At 44.4% G+C, this 21,906-nt stretch overlaps 1 protein-coding gene across 1 annotated transcript in view; it reads left to right on the top strand.

Moving 5' to 3' along the window:
• The first annotated feature begins 2,101 nt into the window (after window positions 1–2,101).
• LOC123751470 (troponin C) overlaps window positions 2,102–21,906 on the top strand; it is a 56,971-nt gene continuing 37,166 nt past the window's right edge. Inside the window, exon 1 of the mRNA XM_069333271.1 lies at window positions 2,102–2,453. Within this exon, the coding sequence (XP_069189372.1) occupies window positions 2,451–2,453 (3 nt within the window). The 5' untranslated portion in view covers window positions 2,102–2,450. The remainder of the gene's footprint in view (window positions 2,454–21,906) is intronic.

Here is a 21,906-nt window from a genome sequence, read left to right on the forward strand (position 1 = left end):
GTGGCAGCTGAACCGACGAACATTTGAACACTGAGTGTGGACCGCCGACAGCATCCAAATGTATTTGTTTTACAAGATCACTATCTGCGGCTCACACAGCAGTGACCGTTAACAGTATCTTTTAGATACTGTTGTGGGCCGGGTGGGTTGTGACCGGGCGGGTTGTGGCCGGGCGGGTTGTGACCGGGTGGGTTGTGACCGGGCGGGTTGTGACCGGGTGGGTTGTGGCCGGGCGGGTTGTGACCGGGTGGGTTGTGACCGGGCGGGTTGTGACCGGGCGGGTTGTGACCGGGCGGGTTGTGACCGGGCGGGTTGTGGCCGGGTGGGTTGTGGCCGGGTGGGTTGTGACCGGGTGGGTTGTGACCGGGTGGGTTGTGACCGGGCGGGATGTGACCGGGCGGGTTGTGACCGGGCGGGTTGTGACCGGGCGGGTTGTAGTCCGGCATGCGTCAAGTGACGGCAGAGTTGTGCGTCTAACACAACACCACAACGTCAAGCTAAAGATCTTGATGATCTTCCCCCATAACACGTCGTATTTTGACGTAAAAGTCCCCCATTGTCGAAGTAAGATGTATTTAATAATCAAATGGGCTAAACAAAAAATTGACGCCATGTTCCGTTTTCTATTCGTTAGACCTCGGTTAGGTTAGGTTCGGGCAATTTAGTACGCGACGTTGTGAACGTTCGAGAGGTCTGGCTGGGTGGTGGTGCAGTACGTCCTCTTGTGTTGCCACAACGGACATAACATGATGTACTGAAACACCCAAACCTAACCTAACGTAAGCGATGAACCCACGCATAGAAAACGTGAATGTTTTGAGAGCCGTTGGGATTTATATTACGCTATATTTTGTCTGTTGGGGATTTTGACGTTAAAAATTGCGATGTATTAGCCGAGAAAACAGGTTGAGTGGTGGTGGTTGAAGGGGGGGGGGGGTGGTTAAAGGGGCGGGGGGTGGTTGAAGGGGGTGGTGATGGTTGAAGGGGGGGGGGGTGATGGATGAAGGGGGGTGGTGATGGATGAAGGGGGTGGTGATGGTTGAAGGGGGGTGGTTATGGTTGAAGGGGGGTGGTTATGGTTGAAGGGGGTGGTGATGGTGATGGTTGAAGGAGGCAGCGGTGGTTGGAGGGTTGGGGGCACAGACTGTAGTGGTACTGGAGGTGTAGTGGCGTGTGTGTGGGTGGGGGGGAGGGGGGTGTTGTGAGGGTAATGGTGGTGGAAGCGGGGTGGTGGCAATGATGGGGGGGGGTGGCTGGGGTAATTCAAAGGTGGTGGTGAATTTGATGAGGTTGGCAGTGGTGCAAATAATTTGGTTAGTGATAGAATGTACGGTTGTGGGGGGGGGGGGGAGGGGGGCTGGCTCTGGTGATGTCCCCTACTATAAGTATTTCTAAGGGTTGTCATCGGCGCCACAGGGGGGCGCTGACCCACTTCTTAAATGTTTGGGGGTCAGGATAATTTATCAGTGGTCAGTGGGTCGAGTGATGCAGTTACAGTGGCACTTATTAAGTTGTTCCTAGGCACTGTCAGAGCTAAGCGAGCCTGTGAAGAATAGACACTGCAGTATAAGCTGTGATGAAGAGCAGCCCTTAGTGGGCCAGCCAGAGGCTTAAGGCCCGCGCAGGTATATCCATCCCCCCAAAAAAGAAAGAGCAGCCCCTGAGGTTCAAGCTGCACTGTAGAACAACTATGATATAAGCTGCGGTGTAGAACGCCCATTAGGATGTTAGCTACGTTGAAGAACACCCACTGGGATACACTATGCGTTACAGAACTATGACAAGTGTCACGGCTCCGCTGCCCTGCGTGTCATGACGACTTGTATTGCGTCAGTGCCATGTCAGGTCATGTGTTTCATTGAATACCTACAATCCCTTTGAATCTAAATTAGATCAATGTAGCTATCCTAATAAACCCCTTCAGCCTGCTGCTTTGGTTCACCATGTGTTATGTATCCCAGAAAACGTTGTTGGGCTGACCAAGACCATAAATATAATATCGACGTGCGTTTGGCAACTGTTATTTATACAAATCTGATTGGCCGAGGCGCTGGCCATGGCATATAATCAGCCCTAACTTTTGTCGGTGGGCGTAGAGGCGGGAAGGGTGGAGCAAGAGCCGGCCTCTGCTGCCTGTCACTTCCAACAGCGCCACCCGAGGGCTCTCCGGCTGGGCCATCTATCACACTCCTCCTCTACGGCCACCGGGCTCTTCAAGCAGCGCCATCACTCTCCACTTCCCGCCCCTTCCCGCCACGAAGTGGAGTGTGCCTCTATCCTTCTTCGTGCTCCTCTCGGACTCTCTATATAGGTCTAGTTCGTATTGGGCTTCCAAGTGTTCTTCAAACTCCTCCTCCTCCTCCTTCTGCAGGAGTGAGTCGTCTGCGGCCTCAGGACTCTGAAGACACTACTTATAGGACTGCATCTGTGATCCAGGAGTCATCTCGGTCATGGTGAGTACCGCCAGGATACTGTGTTACAGTCTCACCACTAACATATAGACTGACTCATTTATCTGAAAACAATTGACACGCTTCATGAGGTTTTCTTCAAATTCCGTGACTCAAGAGGTAGCCTCATGTGCTGGGTACATAAGGGTGCCTAAAATGGTTAAGAGTACATTTTAAATTGTAGTTGATTTTAAAAAGAAATAATTACTTAAACAAAAATATTTAAAATTCATGCACAATGTCATTAGTTTTTATAATAGGCAAGCGACGAGGGACAGTCTACATATATTGCAAAATAGGTGTGTGATATCGCAACAGTGGAGCGTGCAGCCCGCTGCATATTTACAGTCAAAGCATTTATTAAATCCCCAAACAACAGAACTTTTTTGTAATTGTCGGACTGCAATATGAGTAACTTGCCGTTGCATTTGGACTTATGTCACACAGGTGTAACCTTGCGTTGTAATCTGCAGTTTAGAAACAGGGTGAAGAAATGTTCCCAACAGTGAACGATATACTTCGAACAACGAAAAAAAATAACTACGTCGAATGATGAAAGAATCTCTCATTGAGCGACGGGTCATTTTAATTGTAACCAACACAAAGGGAAGTAAGTCAATGGGTTTTGAGAGGCAGGAGAGAGAATGTGTGAAGAAGTCTGTTTGTCTCAGGACGCTGGTTCACTGTAGTGTCCCCAGGTCGCTGCTTCTCTGTGGTGACCCTGGGACGAGGGATCGATCCCATCGTCCTGCTCCAAAGGTTTTCACACAGATACACCTCGTTGCTGTGACTTGTGTATGTGTGAGAGAGTGTGTCCCCCTATGGCGGCCCGTCCTCAGGGGCCAACCCGTCCTCGACTCAAGTCCATTACATCCAGCGGTCAACCCCACAGACGCATTCATAAATTTTAACTTGCTGTTCATTCAAAACGGGAATTTTCTCAAGTATAAATTAATATTATAATATATTAGCATATTGTGCATATATAGGCATAGGATAGGTTAGGTTAGGTTAGGTTAGGTGTTTAGGTTTTGTTGGCGATTATTTGTATTTGTAGTTCGTGGGTGAAGCATTTACAGCGTTGTGGTTCGAACAAAATTCGTCAGTGAACCACTTGTTCCGGATATGTTCGAACGTCAGCAGTTGTGAGTCGTGTGTAACCCGCTTTTCATTCATAAACAGGGGGTTTGGCGGGCGCATGGAATCACTTTTGGATCTTTATTTGGAGGACGGGCTGCAGGGGCGGGCAGGGCAGGACGTATGGGCTATAGAACATTATAACAACGCAAATATTGTATCCATAACGATACAAAATAATGAACGTGATAGTGATGAATAATTCGGTGGGACGGTCCGAATGAGCCGATGACTCCAACTGCTGCACCAACTGCTGGGCTAACTACTGTCCAGCTGGTCGCAATACCCCAAACCTGGCGCTGGTTCGACGTTGATGACCTTGACCTGACGTTGATCATGAGTACTGTATCCCGGTGAGTCCACTATCTTCAAGTATACGTCGTCCAGTAGTAATCACCGGCGAATTCACCTTACTCAACATGGGTCATACATCCAGGTCATACTTACTCAACATACATCCAGGGGTCACCACAGACACCCTGGCAGAAGTCTACACAGTAGCAGCACTTCTCAGCAGACGGCCACTACTGTCGTCTTGTAGCTTCTCTTGGCCCAATCCCGGGTACGTCGGTCCTCACACTAACACTGGAAAAGTGCCTCAAAGAGCCACTGCTTTACTACCGACGGCAGCCATTTGTCCTTCCACAGGAACAAGTCAGGAGTTCGGGACTACCCAAGGTGAACTGTTTTCCACAGTGCAATAGACTCTCCACGTCACCTCTGGGGATACAATAGTCATTAGCTAGACTGAAAGTATATAAGGACAACATTGGATGCCAATTCCTTTCACCGGGGAACTGTGAAATTTAATCTGATGCACAATCTAGATAGCTTGATATCGTTAGTCCATTCATCATAGGTCATCATCATCGACCTCACCTCCTAACTAAGGGATGAAACAGGAGCCTTTCACAGACGCAACACCTCCGCCAACAGATGGCGTTGTCTGCATCTTACTTAATGACTTGGAGTTGGAGTGCAGATTCATAGATGGTGTTGATATCGCCACACCTCACAAAGTGTTGATATCTTCACATGTGTGTGTATTTAATATTGGTGCTACCTTTGCTCCTTTAAAAAAAAAGTTCGTTTTTTTCAACCGAACTCAATTATGGGCTCACCATAGGCCGTGCTACATGGACATTTCGTTCTGAGTAGCTAAATCTAAAACAACAACAACAACAACTTTGCCCTTTCTCAGATTTCCCGGAGATCTTCAGTCTTGAGTGTTTCATTACATTTTTTAGTTATCGAGTGACAAAGTACCCGTGCTACTTCCTTCAGAACACACACACACACGCAGTGTTAGAGTAGTTAACAAATGGAATGCATTAGGCAAAGATGTGGTGGAGGCTGACTCCATACACAGTTTAAATGTAGATATGATAAGAGACCAGTAGGCTCAGGAATCTGTACACCAGTTGACTGGCGGTTGAGAGGCGGGACCAAAGAGCCAACGTTCAACCCTCCGCAAGCACAACTAGGGTTGACACACACACACACACAAACACGCGCGCGCGCGCAGCTAGTCATAGACGCATACAAAAAATTATCCTAAAGGCTAAGAAAACAAATGCAAAACCCCCAATGAATCCGAGAAAAGAACCACGAAAATAGCCTGATGGAAGCACTCAAGCCTGAGGGAAGCACTCAAGCAGGTGGTGCTAAAAGCATGGACAGTGTGACGTCACGGACACAGGTACTAGGGCACGGTGCCATGTCAGGTGCAACATGGGCACTGGTAGCAGGGCACAGTGCCACGAGTCAGGTGCAATAGTAGCTCGACTGCCAATACTGCCTCAAATTACGAGTTCCAGACTGGGCAGTCACAGAGGTGAGAACATAACAACAGTCTCGCTCAAGTCAACACCAGTGTCTTAAGAAACATATTGTCGCCTTTCACATATATATACCAAGTTTATTTTTTATGCTGTTAAATGCCACATTACAGGGAAGGATAAAATAGCACTTGACAGAGAGGGTCAGGTATGCCTCCTGACTAATGCGAAAGCCGAGAGGTACGAGTTACTGAAGAGACTAACATAAGAGGGACAAATCAAGAGAGAAATGATCACAACATACACAATTTAGCAGTTGAATATAGAGGTCAGATATGGATCAACTGTTTAGCAAGGTTCGCACCAATCAAGAGGACTCCTGTGGAAACACAATTACCGAAATGAGATACAGAGATTTTATAATTAGTGTACAGTGTCAGAGTAGCTTACGAATGCAATTAAAAGTGAAGTGGTGGCGGCAGCATGAACCCACAATTGGCTCGGAAACCTGAATGTCAGTCGATTGAAGGTTTAGCGGCGGGACCTGAGAGCAGCAGGTCTACGCAACACCATCAAGGATCAGGTCACCGCCAAACAGTGGTATCTCCTCCACATGTCTTCCATGAAAATGCATTTTTACACGCTGCCAGCCCCCACTCGAGTTCCATAACGCTGCTCCGACAAGATGGAGATGGAGAAGGAATGAGAGGAAGACGATAGAGACGATAGAGAAGAAGGGATATGAGGGGGGAAAGAGGTGATGAGCGGGGAAAATGAAAGAGAAACAAATGGGACGTGAAACGAAAATGAAATGAAGAAGAGATGATTTGAGTAGGAGAGAAAGAAGGTAAGACGGAGGGAGATGAGAGAGGTTATAGATCGAAGAGGAAAGAAGAGAAATGACGTAGAAGAGAGATACAATACCTGTGAGGGTTATTGGAGGGGGCTGAGGAGAGGAAAATGCCAGATGAGGGAGATATATCACGCTTGTGTTAAGGGATGCTGCGCAGCCTCTCCGGACGTGCTGGAAAGCCAAGTTATTTAGGGCCATGAATTTATTCATAGTTGTTTTCAAGTATTTCCGAAGCTAAAACGCAGATCTTATTTTAGCGTGTAGGCTTAACCTGCATTATTAATTACGCTAAGCCAATGCAGTTTTCATTCAGCGTTGGTACAGTAAAGATAAATATATTTCTTTGATTCCTGAAAATTACAATTATTCATGAACTTCTAAATCCTCAATAATTTTGAGCCGAGATCAGTAAAATTCCCAGATGTTATGATGACTTTATGACGCAGTCTTTGCAGTGCTTTAATGGAGATGACTTTCATCTCGAAATTCAGTAATGACAGTCCTGTGATGACAGCCTGGTTTCCATAGGAATTAAAGTAGTAATGAGTGAGGAGTCATATTAAAAACCTCGTTGTTCCGCCATATTTAAGTTATCTTTTGAATGTAGTATGACCTGTCTGGTATATAGGTAACTCCTCTCTATTGTAAATATGTATTATAAACACCTATAATGGTAATTAACAGGTGCTTATATTGGTGTTTTATGAACATTTGTTGTATCAGGACTTGGGAGGTGTAGTGCCAGTGCATACATAGCACTTGTATTACAGAGACATCTGGCGGACTGTGGGCTTACAATCCCAGTTTGGGATTCTGCGGGCGGTGCTCTGATGCCCTTTGAGCTGCTCCTCCTGCCGCTGACGCCACTCTCAAAACCCAGAGACACGCGGAAGGGAAACTTGAGCATATTTGCTGAGGGAAAGATATTATTGGATGTTGTGCAACTTTGATGTATATATAATGAAATGTTGTGAAAGTTGAATATGTAAAGCTTTGTCATCTGGTAATGTTTGGATGTACAATGGGCTAGCGAGGGCTAGTTTAGGTCCTAATACGGCCAATCAAGCTGCTGGTTGATTTATACAATGACTCGACTGACCTAGATTTACTTATTTTTATGGATGTGGCTGCGGGGTCAAGTGCCGGGTCAAGTGCCGGGTCAAGTGCCGGGTCAAGTGCCGGGTCAAGTGCCGGGTCTCAAGCCCCACCGTTACAGCCTATGGTCCATCATTTCAGTATATTCGTGGTCGCATGTCTGGTTAATATCGACGCCTGGTATCTCTACGGGTCGTTTGTGTGTCTGTTTATCATCTGTTGGCCTTTCGTGCCGCTGCTCATGTTGACTGATGCCTCTCTCTGTCGGCTCTGTCATTCATATTCACATGTTGAATGTTATCGCATGACGTGGGTTAGTGTGTTTGTGTATGCTCATACACCTGTTGGCAGTGTCGAGCTCTAGCTGCTTAGTCCCGGTTTCCGAGCTATCAAGGCTTTCTATTGAAAACACTACACTCTTGCTATCATATGTGTATGCAAATTTGTGCACCGAGCTTCAACATGTAGTTATTTCTTACACATTCCGCATCACTTTTATCCTGAAGATGTTATGCCTGGCATGTTAATGCCTTCTTTGTGCTTAGTGCCCAAGGCTGTGTGCTCATCTTCCTCACTATGAACACTTCTTCTTTTACTTATAAACTCAACTGAATATTTTACGTGATCGTGTATTACCCGAGAGGACCTGAAGTCAGTTCCCTGGCTGTTTACCGCACCATTGATCTGAGACGATCAATGGTGAGGTGGTCACGGTACTGTGTACGTTTGGGGGTGATCCTGTACGTATATATATATATATATATATATATATATATATATATATATATATATATATATATATATATATATATATATATATAGGGGTACCACCACTGGTTTAATTAAAGGGACCCACATCCTCGAAGAAGAAAATAAATAGTGTTCAGAGAAGACCTTGTGTATTCTCACTGAATACTTTAATCTTTTCCTCTCCTACCACCCCTATTATTTTTTTTTTTATTTGATTTTATTGCAATGTTACAGTTTACAGAAAACACACACTTATATAACAATATAACAATATACCAATCAGTGTTCGAAGACCTCGTCCACTTCCTCGGGGGTCGGGTGCGTACCCAAGATACAGCACGCATTTCCCCTCTGAACAGCGACACTGAGGCGCTGGAACATAAAACTGGCCGCTCTTGGGTCATATAAATATATATATATATATATATATATATATATATATATATATATATATATATATATATATTTCTGCACGTGATCACTGCCATTACAGATGGCTCAAAGCCATACAATTTTATATTTAAATAAACTGTCGTTTTAACTGGATACATGACAGCAATATTTTTAAAGAATTCTCACAAAATAAAACATTCTGAACTAACTTGCAAATAAAATCTGAAGAATATTTTTGCACCGGCGTCAAGCGTTCATTCAAAACGGTCGTGATGATTTAATGATAAGTGGATGTAACTCTACCTGTCTACACAAGCCAGTCATAGGTTTTCCAAGTCATCGTTGTCAGCAACGATAGAGAGGAAGGGAAATTCGGCGGAGGCTTCAGAATTTAATAGCAGCAGCAGCAGCAGCAGCAGCATAAGCAGCAGCATCAGCAGCAGCAGCAGCAGCAGCAGCAGCAAGAGGAACTAGAAGAGCATTAGCATTCCTACGTCGGCAGTGCCCACTGGTGAAGGTGGTGGGCACGGAGACACTACCATGCCCACCATGACGTGCGTCAGAACACAAGGAGATCCAACAGAATATGAGCCACAAGACACAAAATGTCCATCTGGCTGCCTCCTGATGCCGTCTAAACGTAGACGTCGAAACTTCCATTTTCTCAAAAGTCGGAGGCCAGTGGTTGGAGCTCCGCAGCCAATAATATTTCTTGACAGTTTGGGGAAGCCTCTTTTGCTATTTCTTCAATACATCAGGATTACCACAATGCCTCGTAGGGGGATAGCTACGAGAGATAGCGCGCAGGGCTCGTAATTCTGTGGCGCGGGTTCGATTCCCGCACGAGGCAGAAACAAATGGGCAAAGTTTCTTTCACCCTGAATGCCCCTGTTAGTTACCTAGCAGTAAATAGGTACCTGGGAGTTAGTCAGCTGTCACGGGCTGCTTCCTGGGGGTGGAGGCCTGGTCGAGGACCGGGCCGCGGGGACACTAAAGCCCCGAAATCATCTCAAGATAACCTCTCAAGATGCCTCTTTCATCTTTAGACAAGGGTAGTTTGTGGTCGTAAACAGGGCAACCACCAATCCGCTCCGGCTTGCGAACTGGTCAATGGCCATTCGTGGCTACTCAGAGCAACCTGGTGCTCTGAGTAGCAACATCTACTTAAACGGACCGGAGTACTTGTCCAGCAAGTGAGAAACTCTCTCACTTTCTTCACAGAGAAAGTCACAATTTCTCTCACTGAGGGAGAATTGTCATTAAAAACACCTCGGCCTCTTGTGAATAGTTCCAGAACCTTGATCATTTTTCTCCTCCGAGCTCGGCCATGTAGTGTAGTTCTGGCTGTTAGGTACAACATGTACATCATACATATTTACTTAATAGTGTGTTGTGAGTGTTACTGATGCACACACACAGGTGGAGGGTGGAGTGGTTGTCCCTGGTGGTGGGTGGAGTGGTGGTCCTGGTGGTGGGTGGAGTGGTGGTCCTGGTGGTGGGTGGAGTGGTGGTCCTGGTGGTGGGTGGAGTGGTGGTCCTGGTGGTGGGTGGAGTGGTGGTCCTGGTGGTGGGTGGAGTGGATTAACAGGTTCTAAGTTTAGTTAACTTAGATGACTCAATAATCCAGTGGGTGGTTGCGGCCATCAGTCTCCTTAATTGATCAATGTTGACACGACTGCTGGGAGATGTTTGTTATTCGGTATGTAAATGCTTCATGCATGATCCCCCCCCCCCCCCCCCCCCTTGCGTATATTGCAAGTTGCTGACGCAGGAGAAACAGTTGCATCATATGCAAGCAACAGTTTCATCAGTATATAATATCAGATTTAAGTATCGACGAAAACTAACAATTACATTAATAATTAGATGTGATCTGATCGGCTTTTGGAAAATCGACAGAGGAATATGTCTCTTTCCTCACTTTATAGATTATTTAACGGTACGCAATTATATACAGTTTGTATATTGATGTGAACTGGAAACTGAGCTTTATCTTGTGATAAATTTTGTATGTATATATATATATCCATAACATTTAATTCACTCTTTCCAGGCTCTGTTTTCTATAACAGTGTCTTAGAATGGCAATTCAGAGGATAAATGCAACTTGTATTCCTAGTCCCTCTGCAGCATCCAAGGATGGGAACATTGCAAAACTGCACGAAACAATATAAAATATCTTGAAATGTATTCAGAAGAAAAATGCCCGACTGATATCGCTGCCCTGGGGCCTGATTATTGAAAACTATTAATCATCGGTGATTACGGGCGGCGTTTCCTATTGGCTTTTTGGGTCTGGGAGTTGATCCCTCTCACTCAGCAAGGCCCTGTTGCAAATTATCATTCAACGATATCACAGGATTTTCGAAGCATTAATCCTATATATAGATACGCAGTTTTGTCTTGGAGAACAGGCAAGGGTGGAACTACACTGTGTTTCGCATGCTTAACAATGGAAGGTCAATTAGAAACAAAAAGGTTATCATTGGAAAGTCACAAGATATCAACACACTCAAGAACGCACTTAAGATACGCACACCAACATTCACACCTAACAACAGCAACCCACTCACACTAACACACTCAAGTACACATTCAGAAAGGGCTTCTAGTTCAGTTATTCCTTATAGACAACCAATCTTGAGGTTATCTTGAGATGATTTCGGGGCTTTTTAGTGTCCCCGCGGCCTGGTCCTCGACCAGGCCTCCACCCCCCAGGAAGCAGCCCCGTGACAGCTGACTAACACCCAGCTACCTATTTTACTGCTAGGTAACAGGGGCATAGGGTGAAAGAAACTCTGCCCAATGTTTCTCGCCGGCGCCTGGGATCGAACCCAGGACCACAGGATCACAAGTCCAGCGTGCTGTCCGCTCGGCCGACCTAGACGGTTAATCATGTACAGAACACCGGGCACCCAACTCACCCGGAGCTGCTCGACATAAACTAACTAACTTCCGCTCATCTTATACACTTTAAGGAGGTCAGCGGGGGAGAGTAACGAGCAGTCGAACGCATATTCTGAGAAAAATGTTAATTAAGCGATAGTTCCCTGGTGTTTACATTATAAATTAGCTACACGAGAGAAGAGAGTTTACCTGTAAACTGGAGGATTTCTCGGCCAGACGAGCGGAGACAAGCACATAATTGTAGACGAGATCAGGAAGCAGGTTTTGTGTTTGTTCAGTAATCTATAATATTATCATCAAGACAGTTATTACGTCGTGAAGCGAACGAGGATGGGATGAGATAACTATATCTAAAATTTAACTGAATCATTTTTTTTTGGGGGGGAGGGGGGGACTTGTAGGTACAACGTATCCCTGGAAACACAAACCGAAACTGTCTCTATTTCCCGCTTATTACAACTTGTAATAAAGTTGTTACATCTTGGCTTAACGTGTTTATGACGTGTTAGAACGTTGTTACAACTTGCTATATTGGTTGTTATAACTAGTTAGGAGGTGTTAAAACTTGTTCGAACGTTGTACCAACGTCGTAGTTTCGGTGTGTGTTTGGCGGGATATAGGCGTCGCTGCTTGCGTGGTCGGGGTTCTATCTCCCGCTGGTCCCTACGCCCTTCATATAGCCTTTCAATATGCTATATAACCATGAAGGGTTAATATTTTCTTACCTCTCATGATATTAATTTATGAGTTAATATCAGCAGCAGGTTACCTTAAGGTGGTCTCGAGGATCAATATCCCTGCGGCTCAGTCTTTGACCAGGGCCCCTGGTATGATCAACCAGGCTGTTAAACGCCACTTCTTGCAGGCAGGATAAGTTACGTGACTGAAATTGTGTATCTACTATCAAACTCCAAACAAATGGGTAATGCGGCCTTATGTTCTTACTCGATAAGGTCGATAACGATGGGTATATGAATGCAAGAGCGACATACAGACATATTGTTTAGATTTTGTTTTTAATTTTGCTCCGAAGGTCGAGTTTATTGGGCAGCGGCGTGACTCATCCTGTGAGGGAACACACCATAAAGTTTCGAAGGACTTGCAATGTTAACATATTGCTTCGCTTTAGCCAGACAACCCATTCTCCTCTTTAGAGAGTAGTATGTGTAACTATGTCCACCATAGTCCAGAGAGAGCCCTTATAAGCAGTTAGATAGTAGAACTTTGTACTATTCACTTTATACAGTCGGACAAAAATTAAGCTAAAAACATACTTAAATATTCCTAGGCCTAGAATAGCTCATATATGTACTTAATTAAGTACAGAACACCGTACCTAATATAGCTGTACCTAATATAGTACATATAATAGTATAGCATACATATGTACTATATTAGGCCTCAGATATTGTGTATTAGGCCATGGAAGGTTAGGTTAGGTTAGCTTAGGTTGTCAAAGCAACACAAGTAGAAAATAGTTTTCCCGGTTTGTCCAACTCAACAGTGCCGATTTCTACTTTCTAATTTCGTTGTACGTCGGTATATGTACTATGGTCGTCATGGTTACTATAAGTACTACGACACCAGGAGGACGGGCTGTCGTCAGAGGGATGCCGAGTGGCGATACTCCGGCTCCCAGCGTCCTCGACCTTCAGTTTTGTTTTTCTCCAGTTTTTCACTGACCTTTGAAACCTTTATTGTTCACTTGGCTCGCTACCCCAACCGAAACCTGTTCTGAAGCCTCTGTTCTTCCATGAAAAGAAGTTTTGCCCTGAAGTCTCTGCTTTATCCTAAAACTTCTGCTTTATCCTGAAACTTCTACTCTCCTTGAAACCTTTGTTTTCTCTGAAACTTCTGCTAAATACCTTATTCCTTCGTTTATCACAAAAATAGAGTGTTCCTCTCGTCTCTATGTTCAGAGTTGAACATTGCCTCTTTATGGACACATTTATTGTTATGTTCATTCCTTCTTCCAGTCGCCACCATGACCATCACGTCTCTTCCTCTGCCTCTCCCAGTAACCGCTGTGCTGGACTCTTGATAATGTCACTGCTTCATGTCTGGCACTCTTTCCCTGTGAGTTACGACAGATGAGACCATGGCTCCCGTATTGGTCTGCCGACGCATAGCTGCAGATACACAAGTGTTCGGTGGAGAGGGGGAAGAGGCAAGGCGCAGGGCAACACCAATACTTAGGACCCAGTGGTCCAGGCGGGTGCTCAGGTCGGAATTAAGGGTAACAAACAGGAAGTCCCCAGCATGGGGGGCACGCACAGCGACTTAGTCCCCAGCATGGGGGGCACGCACAGCGACTTAGTCCCCAGCATGGGGGGGGGGGGGGGCACGCACAGCGACTTACAGGCTATTCATGGCCGTGCCACTTCTTGGGAGGCTTCGTCTTCATCAGTCAACTTGCACAGCGAGGCGGCGTGCTTTGCACTTCCTAGCATTACTGAGGCAATGTTCTCTAAAAGCTGGAATGGTCCCCAAGCAGTTTTGTTTTCGACTATAAACTCTAATGACCCCCTGAAGGATTCGAGCTTAGGCGGTTGGGGTTATCCTACTACTGGGTATTCAGTACTGTAATCACTACACTAACACAGCATCTTCAAGGAAATGAGGCAATATCTGTGTCCAAAATGGGCCATGGGTGTTGCCGGGTATATGTTAATAGGTCTCAGGACCTTCCTACACTTATAATGCAAGCGTCGGTGAAGTGGATACGGAGCTCGTCCTCACAGCAAATCCATTACCGTGAGAAACCACATTCTCCTTCAAACCACATGAATAGTTATATAGATATTTGTGATGATTTGAAAGCATATTTTGGTTCCAGTAATAGTCTACATGTAAACTGGAGTATTCTCAAGTTATATCGTTATTATATTATAAATCATTAGTTTAAAATATAAAAAGTGTATGCTGAAAACGTTTTCTTTGAGGAATTTGGTTTTCTGTAACTGGAATTCTCGGGCACACTAAAATAGGTTTTCGAATTCCATATTGCACACTATCGTCAATAATACACCATATTAATACAAGCAAACGTAATGAAAGCTAACTTAACCGAACAAAACCTTAACCTAAAGTAAACTTAATCTAACCTAACCATAGATAGAGAGTAGATAATTGCACTATAATTACGCAGTCGTTCCCAATCCATTCCCTTGAGCGGATCGCTTCCATGAGGACAGCTTGTGGATACGGTACTAGATAACCAGTTATTATTATTAACATCTTTATTGACCAAATTAATTACAATTTTGCCTAATCTGAAGATTTCGATAGTCTTATTAAAGTGAGGATAATGCTGGTATTCACTGTCACGCAGGACAGAGGGTCATACATAAGACAATAGGTCTAAACTGTAAGCTGAAGCACATATGTATCATGGTTACAATCAATGTTTTAATGAATGCATATGTGAAAACAACTTTCTACTGTGCACTGCCACACAAGGGCAGATACCAGTTGGATAACCCTGGTCCCCTCTGGTGGGGGATGGGGAAGGAGGTGGAAACGGGAGAACAGGTACGAGAGGAGAGTGAGGGGAAGGTGGCGGAAGAGAATGAAGGAAGGGGTTTAAGGCACTCCGCCACTAACTATAAAGTGTCGTCCTCATAAATCATGAGCTCAACCCGGCTCCGTCAAGTGATAGGTGGCAACAAGTGTGGCCAGGTGGTGTTTACCCCGTGACCACGACGAGTCAATAACTATCCACACCACTGAGGGTTGAGAGCCCCTACCCACCTACCTATCCCTCCCCCCGACTGGTACTGAATCACCCTTGATGACCAATAATTGAAGACGTTCTCCAGGTTACTATTTGTCATTATCAAATGTATAATTATGTTTAGCTTGTAATTTCTTGAGGAAGTTGACGGGGGAGGGTGCGTGACCCGAGGATCGAAGGACGCGAAATGAGAGGAGTGCAACATATTTTTTTTGCGGGAGGGGGGGGGGGTTGTTCATTTGTTTGTGTGTGTGTATGTGCTAGCAAGGTCGAGCTAGGCTCCGGGCCCCGCCTTCCAAGCGCTTTTAGATTAATGGATTGGCTCTGTTTTCACGCTATTTTCATATTTACATAAACAATCATCAACGACTTCTACGCTTAAACTAGTACCAAATGTTAAGGTACTGTGCGCATGTGTCGTTACCTGAGCGTTAGACTGAAATTGAAAATTGAAATTGAAATAAGTTTATAGAGGTAAAATACACACAAAGGGATGAGGTAGCTCAAGCTATTCTCACCCCGTTCAGTACATCGAGTTAATACATACATAGACACACATTACAAGCAATAAACATATTACCGAACATTCTGAGAGATAAACATATACATTTCCTCCTTTACCCAAGTAGAGCGTTAGACTTGTTCCTTTATTACGCATCCTATACCTAGTAAATAAGGTTTGAATATATTTTATATTAGTCTCTACCTTCCTGTCCACCTCCTTGTTCTCTTTCACCTTCTTCATATCATATACAGTAATATAACCTCTCATATAACTAGGCACTTACCTGTTCACGTTACACTTCCCTAAACAGACGTTACTCACACACAGACAAGCACTTCTGTAAAGTCACTCACAAGCACGTCTGTAAAGTCATTTATTCCGCGAGTGAGACGTGATCTAAGTCTCCCAAAAGCTTAGATCAAGTCTAAGTTTTGGGAGGCTTACAAAAAAGCTACTGTGGTCAAAAGCCTTGTGACTACAATAGCTTTTCCCAGCCTGTGTAATCTATACTTAATCGTCGTAAGAGTGAAGTATACAACCTTCGCTGCGAGGGACCGAGCTCTGCCACAACACAAATCCCACAACCAAAATAAAGCTAAACTATCGAATAAAGATATTAAAAAGAAAAGCGACCGACCATTGAAGTTCCATTGATTATCTTGATTGATAGGCTGTTCTCCCACCATCTGTTTTCCTACTTTCTGTTCTCCCACCATCTGTTCTCCTATCTTCTGTTCTCCTATCTTCTGTTCTCCTATCTTCTGTTCTCCTATCTTCTGTTCTCCTACTTTCTGTTCTCCCATCATCTGTTCTTCCTCTCTCCTGTTCCCCTCCCTACTGTAAACGTCTCATATTTCCCTTCCCTGTGGAAGGGGAAAGTGACCTCCCTGGAACATTATATTGAAGAATGTGCCAAACTGACTGACTCCCGACCTCTCGAGGAGAGATATGCTGAGCTATGAAAATATTTGCTCTATGCTGCAACACGCTGTACTTCCACTGCACCTGTACCCGAGACTGAAATGTAATGCAACAATTCTGTAAGGTAATTATAACTTCAGCTTGTAAAAACACTTTATTCACCTTCTGTGAATGAGTGTCCAATAACTCACTACGTCTTATAGCAGTTTTGTTTTGCCGTATCAAAGTAGGATATATAAAAACAAAACATGTATGCTGCTTTGAAATGTAAATTTGACGTTTGTAAATGCACCTCAGTTGCATTCTGCGGTTGAGTACTCACTAATCCACTGCTCTATATGTAGGAAAACAAATCTCTAACCTTGTCCACGTAGGACAGGTATAAATGCATATAGACTGGTCTGGAAATCACCAGCACGCTGGTTCAAATCACTCCAATGCCTCAAAATGTTTGTCATTTGCTGGTTAGCACTGAATAAGGTCACCGGTTGGGAGAGAGGGAACGAGACTAGCAGTGGGGCTTAAAATTAAAGTGAACCACCTCCATGAAACATCTAAAGATCTGGGAGTAGATACAAGCAATACCTCAGAAGGAAGGAAGGAAGGAAGGAAGGAAGGAAGGAAGGAAGGAAGGCAGGAAGGAAGGAAGGAAGGAAGGAAGGAAGGAAGGAAGGAAGGAAGGAAGGAAGGAAGGAAGGAAGGAAGGAAGGAAGGAAGGCAGGAAGGAAGGAAGGAAGGAAGGAAGGAAGGAAGGAAGGAAGGAAGGAAGGAAGGAAGGAAGGAAGGAAGGAAGAGTATAACGCCTGTGGTATACTAGAAACTGGGGATCATATATCAAGCAACCTTCGGGAGTCTAAATAACAAAGTATTCAGGACAATAAACAACACCTACGCGAGAAAGTATGCAGCACCGACGTGGAGACCAACCTCAAAAAACAAAAAAAACAAAAAAAGGCTCGTTTCATAACTGAAAGGGATGGCGTACAAAGAATAGTTGAAAGAGCTGAATTTAACGATGCTAGTAGAGAGAGAGAGAGAGAGAGAGAGAGAGAGAGAGAGAGAGAGAGAGAGAGAGAGAGAGAGAGAGAGAGAGAGAGAGAGATAAGGTGTGATAAGAAATGTTTACAATGAATTTCTGTAGACCAAGAAGGCATAGACAGAAGCCAGACACACAGACCAGTTAAAGCTTAGTTTAGTTCATTTATTATTCACCCCATAGCCATCCTGTAGGTGGTAGTGGAAAGGCTTACAGAGACACGAAATGGGCTCAGGGAACGCCACAATTTATTTAGCTGAGCAAGTTACAATCATGATGAACTAGTTATAAAATTCCCTGCACATCGTCACATCAACCAGTTAAAGAAGTTACGTTTTAGTCCTGTCACACCAACTGTACGAAAACGTGATGAAGTGGACGAGGAGGCTGTAAATAACAAATATAAAAAAAAAAGAGGTCAAGGTTGAAAAAATAAAAATACAATAGATACAAAAATAAAAATACAATAGATACAAAAATAAAAATACATAGATAAAAATACAAATACAAAACTCTTCCATAAATACCCAAATTGGGGAACTATTCACCCTACCCACCATGAGAGTAAGAACAAGACCGGAACATGAAGATGCCAACATAGAAGACACTGCTCAACGTGCCACGCCCACTACACCTGGTTAATCTTTGCGTGTACCTTGTACCCTTTTCTCGCCTTATTCTTCACACTTTTTTACGTCTTACATTTTACTCCTTTACGCCTTACACCTATTTTATTTATCTGCACCTGACCACCCTAATGGTATAAATCCAATATGCTCTGTACTGTCCCATCACTTGAGAATGAACCATGTAGGTTCGAAATGTTGTGCAAATTTATAATAGGTGTAACACATTCTACAGTTATTTTTTTTTCTTCACCTTGAACGAAGATGACTTTTGGAGAAATTATATATATATATATATATATATATATATATATATATATATATATATATATATATATATATATATATATATATATATATATATATATAATTTCTAGATGGAGGAAAAAAGCTCAGAATAGACACCAAACATCCCCAGCGTTCAAGTCACGTGTTGCTTTCATCTCTTCATCAAAGTGAGATAATAAAGCCATAAAATGCTTTTGTGTGTGTGTGTGTGTGTGTGTGTGTGTGTGTGTGTGTGTGTGTGTGTGTGTGTGTGTGTGTGTTTACTCACCTAATTGTGCTTGCGGGGGTTGAGCTCTGGCTCTGTGGTCCCGCCTCTCAACTATTAATCAACTAATGTACAGGTTCCTGAGCTTATTGGGCTCTATCACTTTTTTTTTATTTATATATGAGGTACATCTGCATTAGTGCAGCTACCCTAGACTATATGAAGTGGAGTACAGTGTGTCAAAAAAGCTAACTAGGTGATGCTATAAAATCCCCATCACACAGGATGGTTAGTCATACAGAGGCATGTGATAAGCAGTCTGCACTGGCAGACTCCGGATGCATTTTGAGGATATCATCAACACAAGATTGAATAAGGTAGCAGTGGTAATAAAAGTCCCCATCTCGCAGGATGGTTAGTCATACAGAGCCATATGTTTAGTATCTACACTTGAAGCTGTGTATGGAGTCAACCTCCACCACATCACTGCCTAATGCATTCCATTTGTCTACTACTCTGACACTGAATGTGTGTCACATCCGCACACTGTGTGTGTGTGTGTGTGTGTGTGTGTGTGTGTGTGTGTGTGTGTGTGTGTGTGTGTGTGTGTGTGTGTGTGTGTGTGTGTGTGTGTGTGTGTGCGTGTGTGTGTGTGTGACTTCAGGGCTGAGCCTACACACGTGGCCCTCCACCTCTTAAGCTGTCAGTCATCTAATGCAATGGTTCCTGACCAACAAGATTTCAATAATATCTGCATGTTAATCTGTGTGAGTGGCATTAGCCTCATAGACTACTAAGGTTAAAATCATTCATTCATCACTCTTGAACTAAAAAGATTTTAGTTCCCTCTATCTATCTTCTCTCGTTCCGGTGTGGCTCCTGTTAATTATTTCGTCCTTACCTGCGTCGGAAAATTCCCCTTAAGATCTTAAACGTCACAATTATGGCTCTGTCTCGTTTCTGATATAATGAAGTAAGATCCAGTTCCCTTAGTCGTTCTTTTGTACCCCAACCCTGGCACTTCTGCCACCAATCTTATGACGAAGCTCCACGTAGCCCCTCTCCACCCCCCAAAATAGTTTCTTACACACGAGAGAGAGAGAGAGAGAGAGAGAGAGAGAGAGAGAGAGAGAGAGAGAGAGAGAGAGAGAGAGAGAGAGAGAGAGAGAGAGAGAGAGAGAGAGGGGGAGAGAGAGAGAGAGAGAGAGAGAGAGAGAGAGAGAGAGAGAGAGAGAGAGAGAGAGAGAGAGAGAGAGAGAGAGAGAGAGAGAGAGAGAGAGAGAGAGAAAGAGAAAAAGAGAGAGAGAGAGAGAGAGAGAGAGAGAGAGAGAGAGAGAGAGAGAGAGAGAGAGAGAGAGGGTGAACGGGTAAGGGGGTCCATCGAAATAAGTGGGACGAAAGAAGATGAGAGAGAAACGTAATTTCTCAGTCACTTCAAAAGCAGATTTTTATCTTTTATGGTTTGGGAGGAAGGAGTCCGTCCCGGGCACCTGGCTATTACCTCCAACCTGCGCCTCTAATCTTCCACAATTAACCCAGGAGATGAAAGTTTTCCTGAGGGGAGGCACTCAGCGCCTCTTCTTCCCTCTGCTGGGAGGGCAATTGAGGTACCCTTCCCCCTCTGGCCTTCTCATTTGTGGCTTTGTGCTCCTGGCTACCCTCGTTACTGCTGGTGCTGCTGCTGCATCTCTGGCTGGTGTTGCTGTGGTGGTGTTGGTACTGCTGGTGTTGCTGTGGTGGTGTTGGTACTGCTGGTGTTGCTGTGGTGGTGTTGGTACTGCTGGTGTTGCTGTGGTGGTGTTGGTACTGCTGGTGTTGCTGTGGTGGTGTTGGTACTGCTGGTGTTGCTGTGGTGGTGTTGGTACTGCTGGTGTTGCTGTGGTGGTGTTGGTACTGCTGCTGGTGTTGCATCCAATCATTGCAGCGTTTACTCGCAGATGCAACAATTTCCCTTAAACCAAACAAATATTTTGTAAATGCATACTATGCAAGTATGATAAGTTAACTGACATTTCTCAAAAAAATATCTTACATTTTGTGTGTATGTAAAGGCGATTCAAAGCTTTGCAAAGGTTTCATTTTTTATTTTTAATTTTGGAATCAAAGAGTAGCACAATGGTATGTGTCTTTTAATACAGAACGACCCAAAATGGGCGAGTGAGCAATTAACAGAAGGGACGTCTCAGGGAAAAGAGCCAAGCCATTACGACTATACAGCACTTGGATGGGGTCAGGATGAGGATTTGGGATGGGACAGGGGGGAGGAATGGTTCCCAACCACTTGGACGGTCGGGGGATTGAACGCCGACCTGCATGATGCGAGACCGTCGCTCTACCGTCCAGCCCAAGTGATTGTAGCAATTACCAGGAGAAGGCGCCAAGCCGGCAAGACCATGATGTACCTCTGTACCAACAATTGATACGAAACGGAAATTAACTAATCGCGATAAATTGTCTCAAGAACAAATTGTATTTTGTCTGCTGTAGTAGGCTACTGTAGTAGGCTAACACCGTAGGCTACTGTAGTAGGCTAACACCGTAGGCTACTGTAGTAGGCTAACACCGTAGGCTACTGTAGTAGGCTAACACCGTAGGCTACTGTAGTAGGCTAACACCGTAGGCTACTGTAGTAGGCTAACACCGTAGGCTACTGTAGTGGGCTAACACCGTAGGCTACTGTTCCCGTCATGTATGGCACCGTAGGCGTGACCAGCGGCACAGTAACTACTTTGTGTAGGGTTCACTGTAACTACAGCACTGTGACTACAGCACTGTGACTACATCACTGTGACTACATCACTGTGACTACAGCACTGTGACTACATCACTGTGACTACAACACTGTGACTACATCACTGTAACTACAGCACTGTGACTACATCACTGTGACTACAGCACTGTGACTACATCACTGTGAGGTCTGAGTCACAGTAACTACTTACATTTATGTAACCCGCTTAGCACGGGCGTAAAAGTCTTATAAAGTCAAGATAAACGTGATCCTGGCATGAGACATGTAAAGTCTTCTCTAAGTCTTTTTTAACGAGTGCGGCTTCGGGAGTGCTGACAAGCACTTGGACTGGTCGTTAGAGGCACGGCGTCGCTTCTTACAAGATTGGGGCTCGATGTTAACAAGTTGTAACACTCTTAAGGATTGTTAAAACTTGAAGCATATTTCTTTAGTTCGACAATTAATTATCGAACAAGAGAGCAATTACGTAATTGTTTT

Source organism: Procambarus clarkii, chromosome 29 (genome assembly GCF_040958095.1).
Source record: "Procambarus clarkii isolate CNS0578487 chromosome 29, FALCON_Pclarkii_2.0, whole genome shotgun sequence".
Lineage (NCBI taxonomy): Eukaryota > Metazoa > Arthropoda > Malacostraca > Decapoda > Cambaridae > Procambarus > Procambarus clarkii.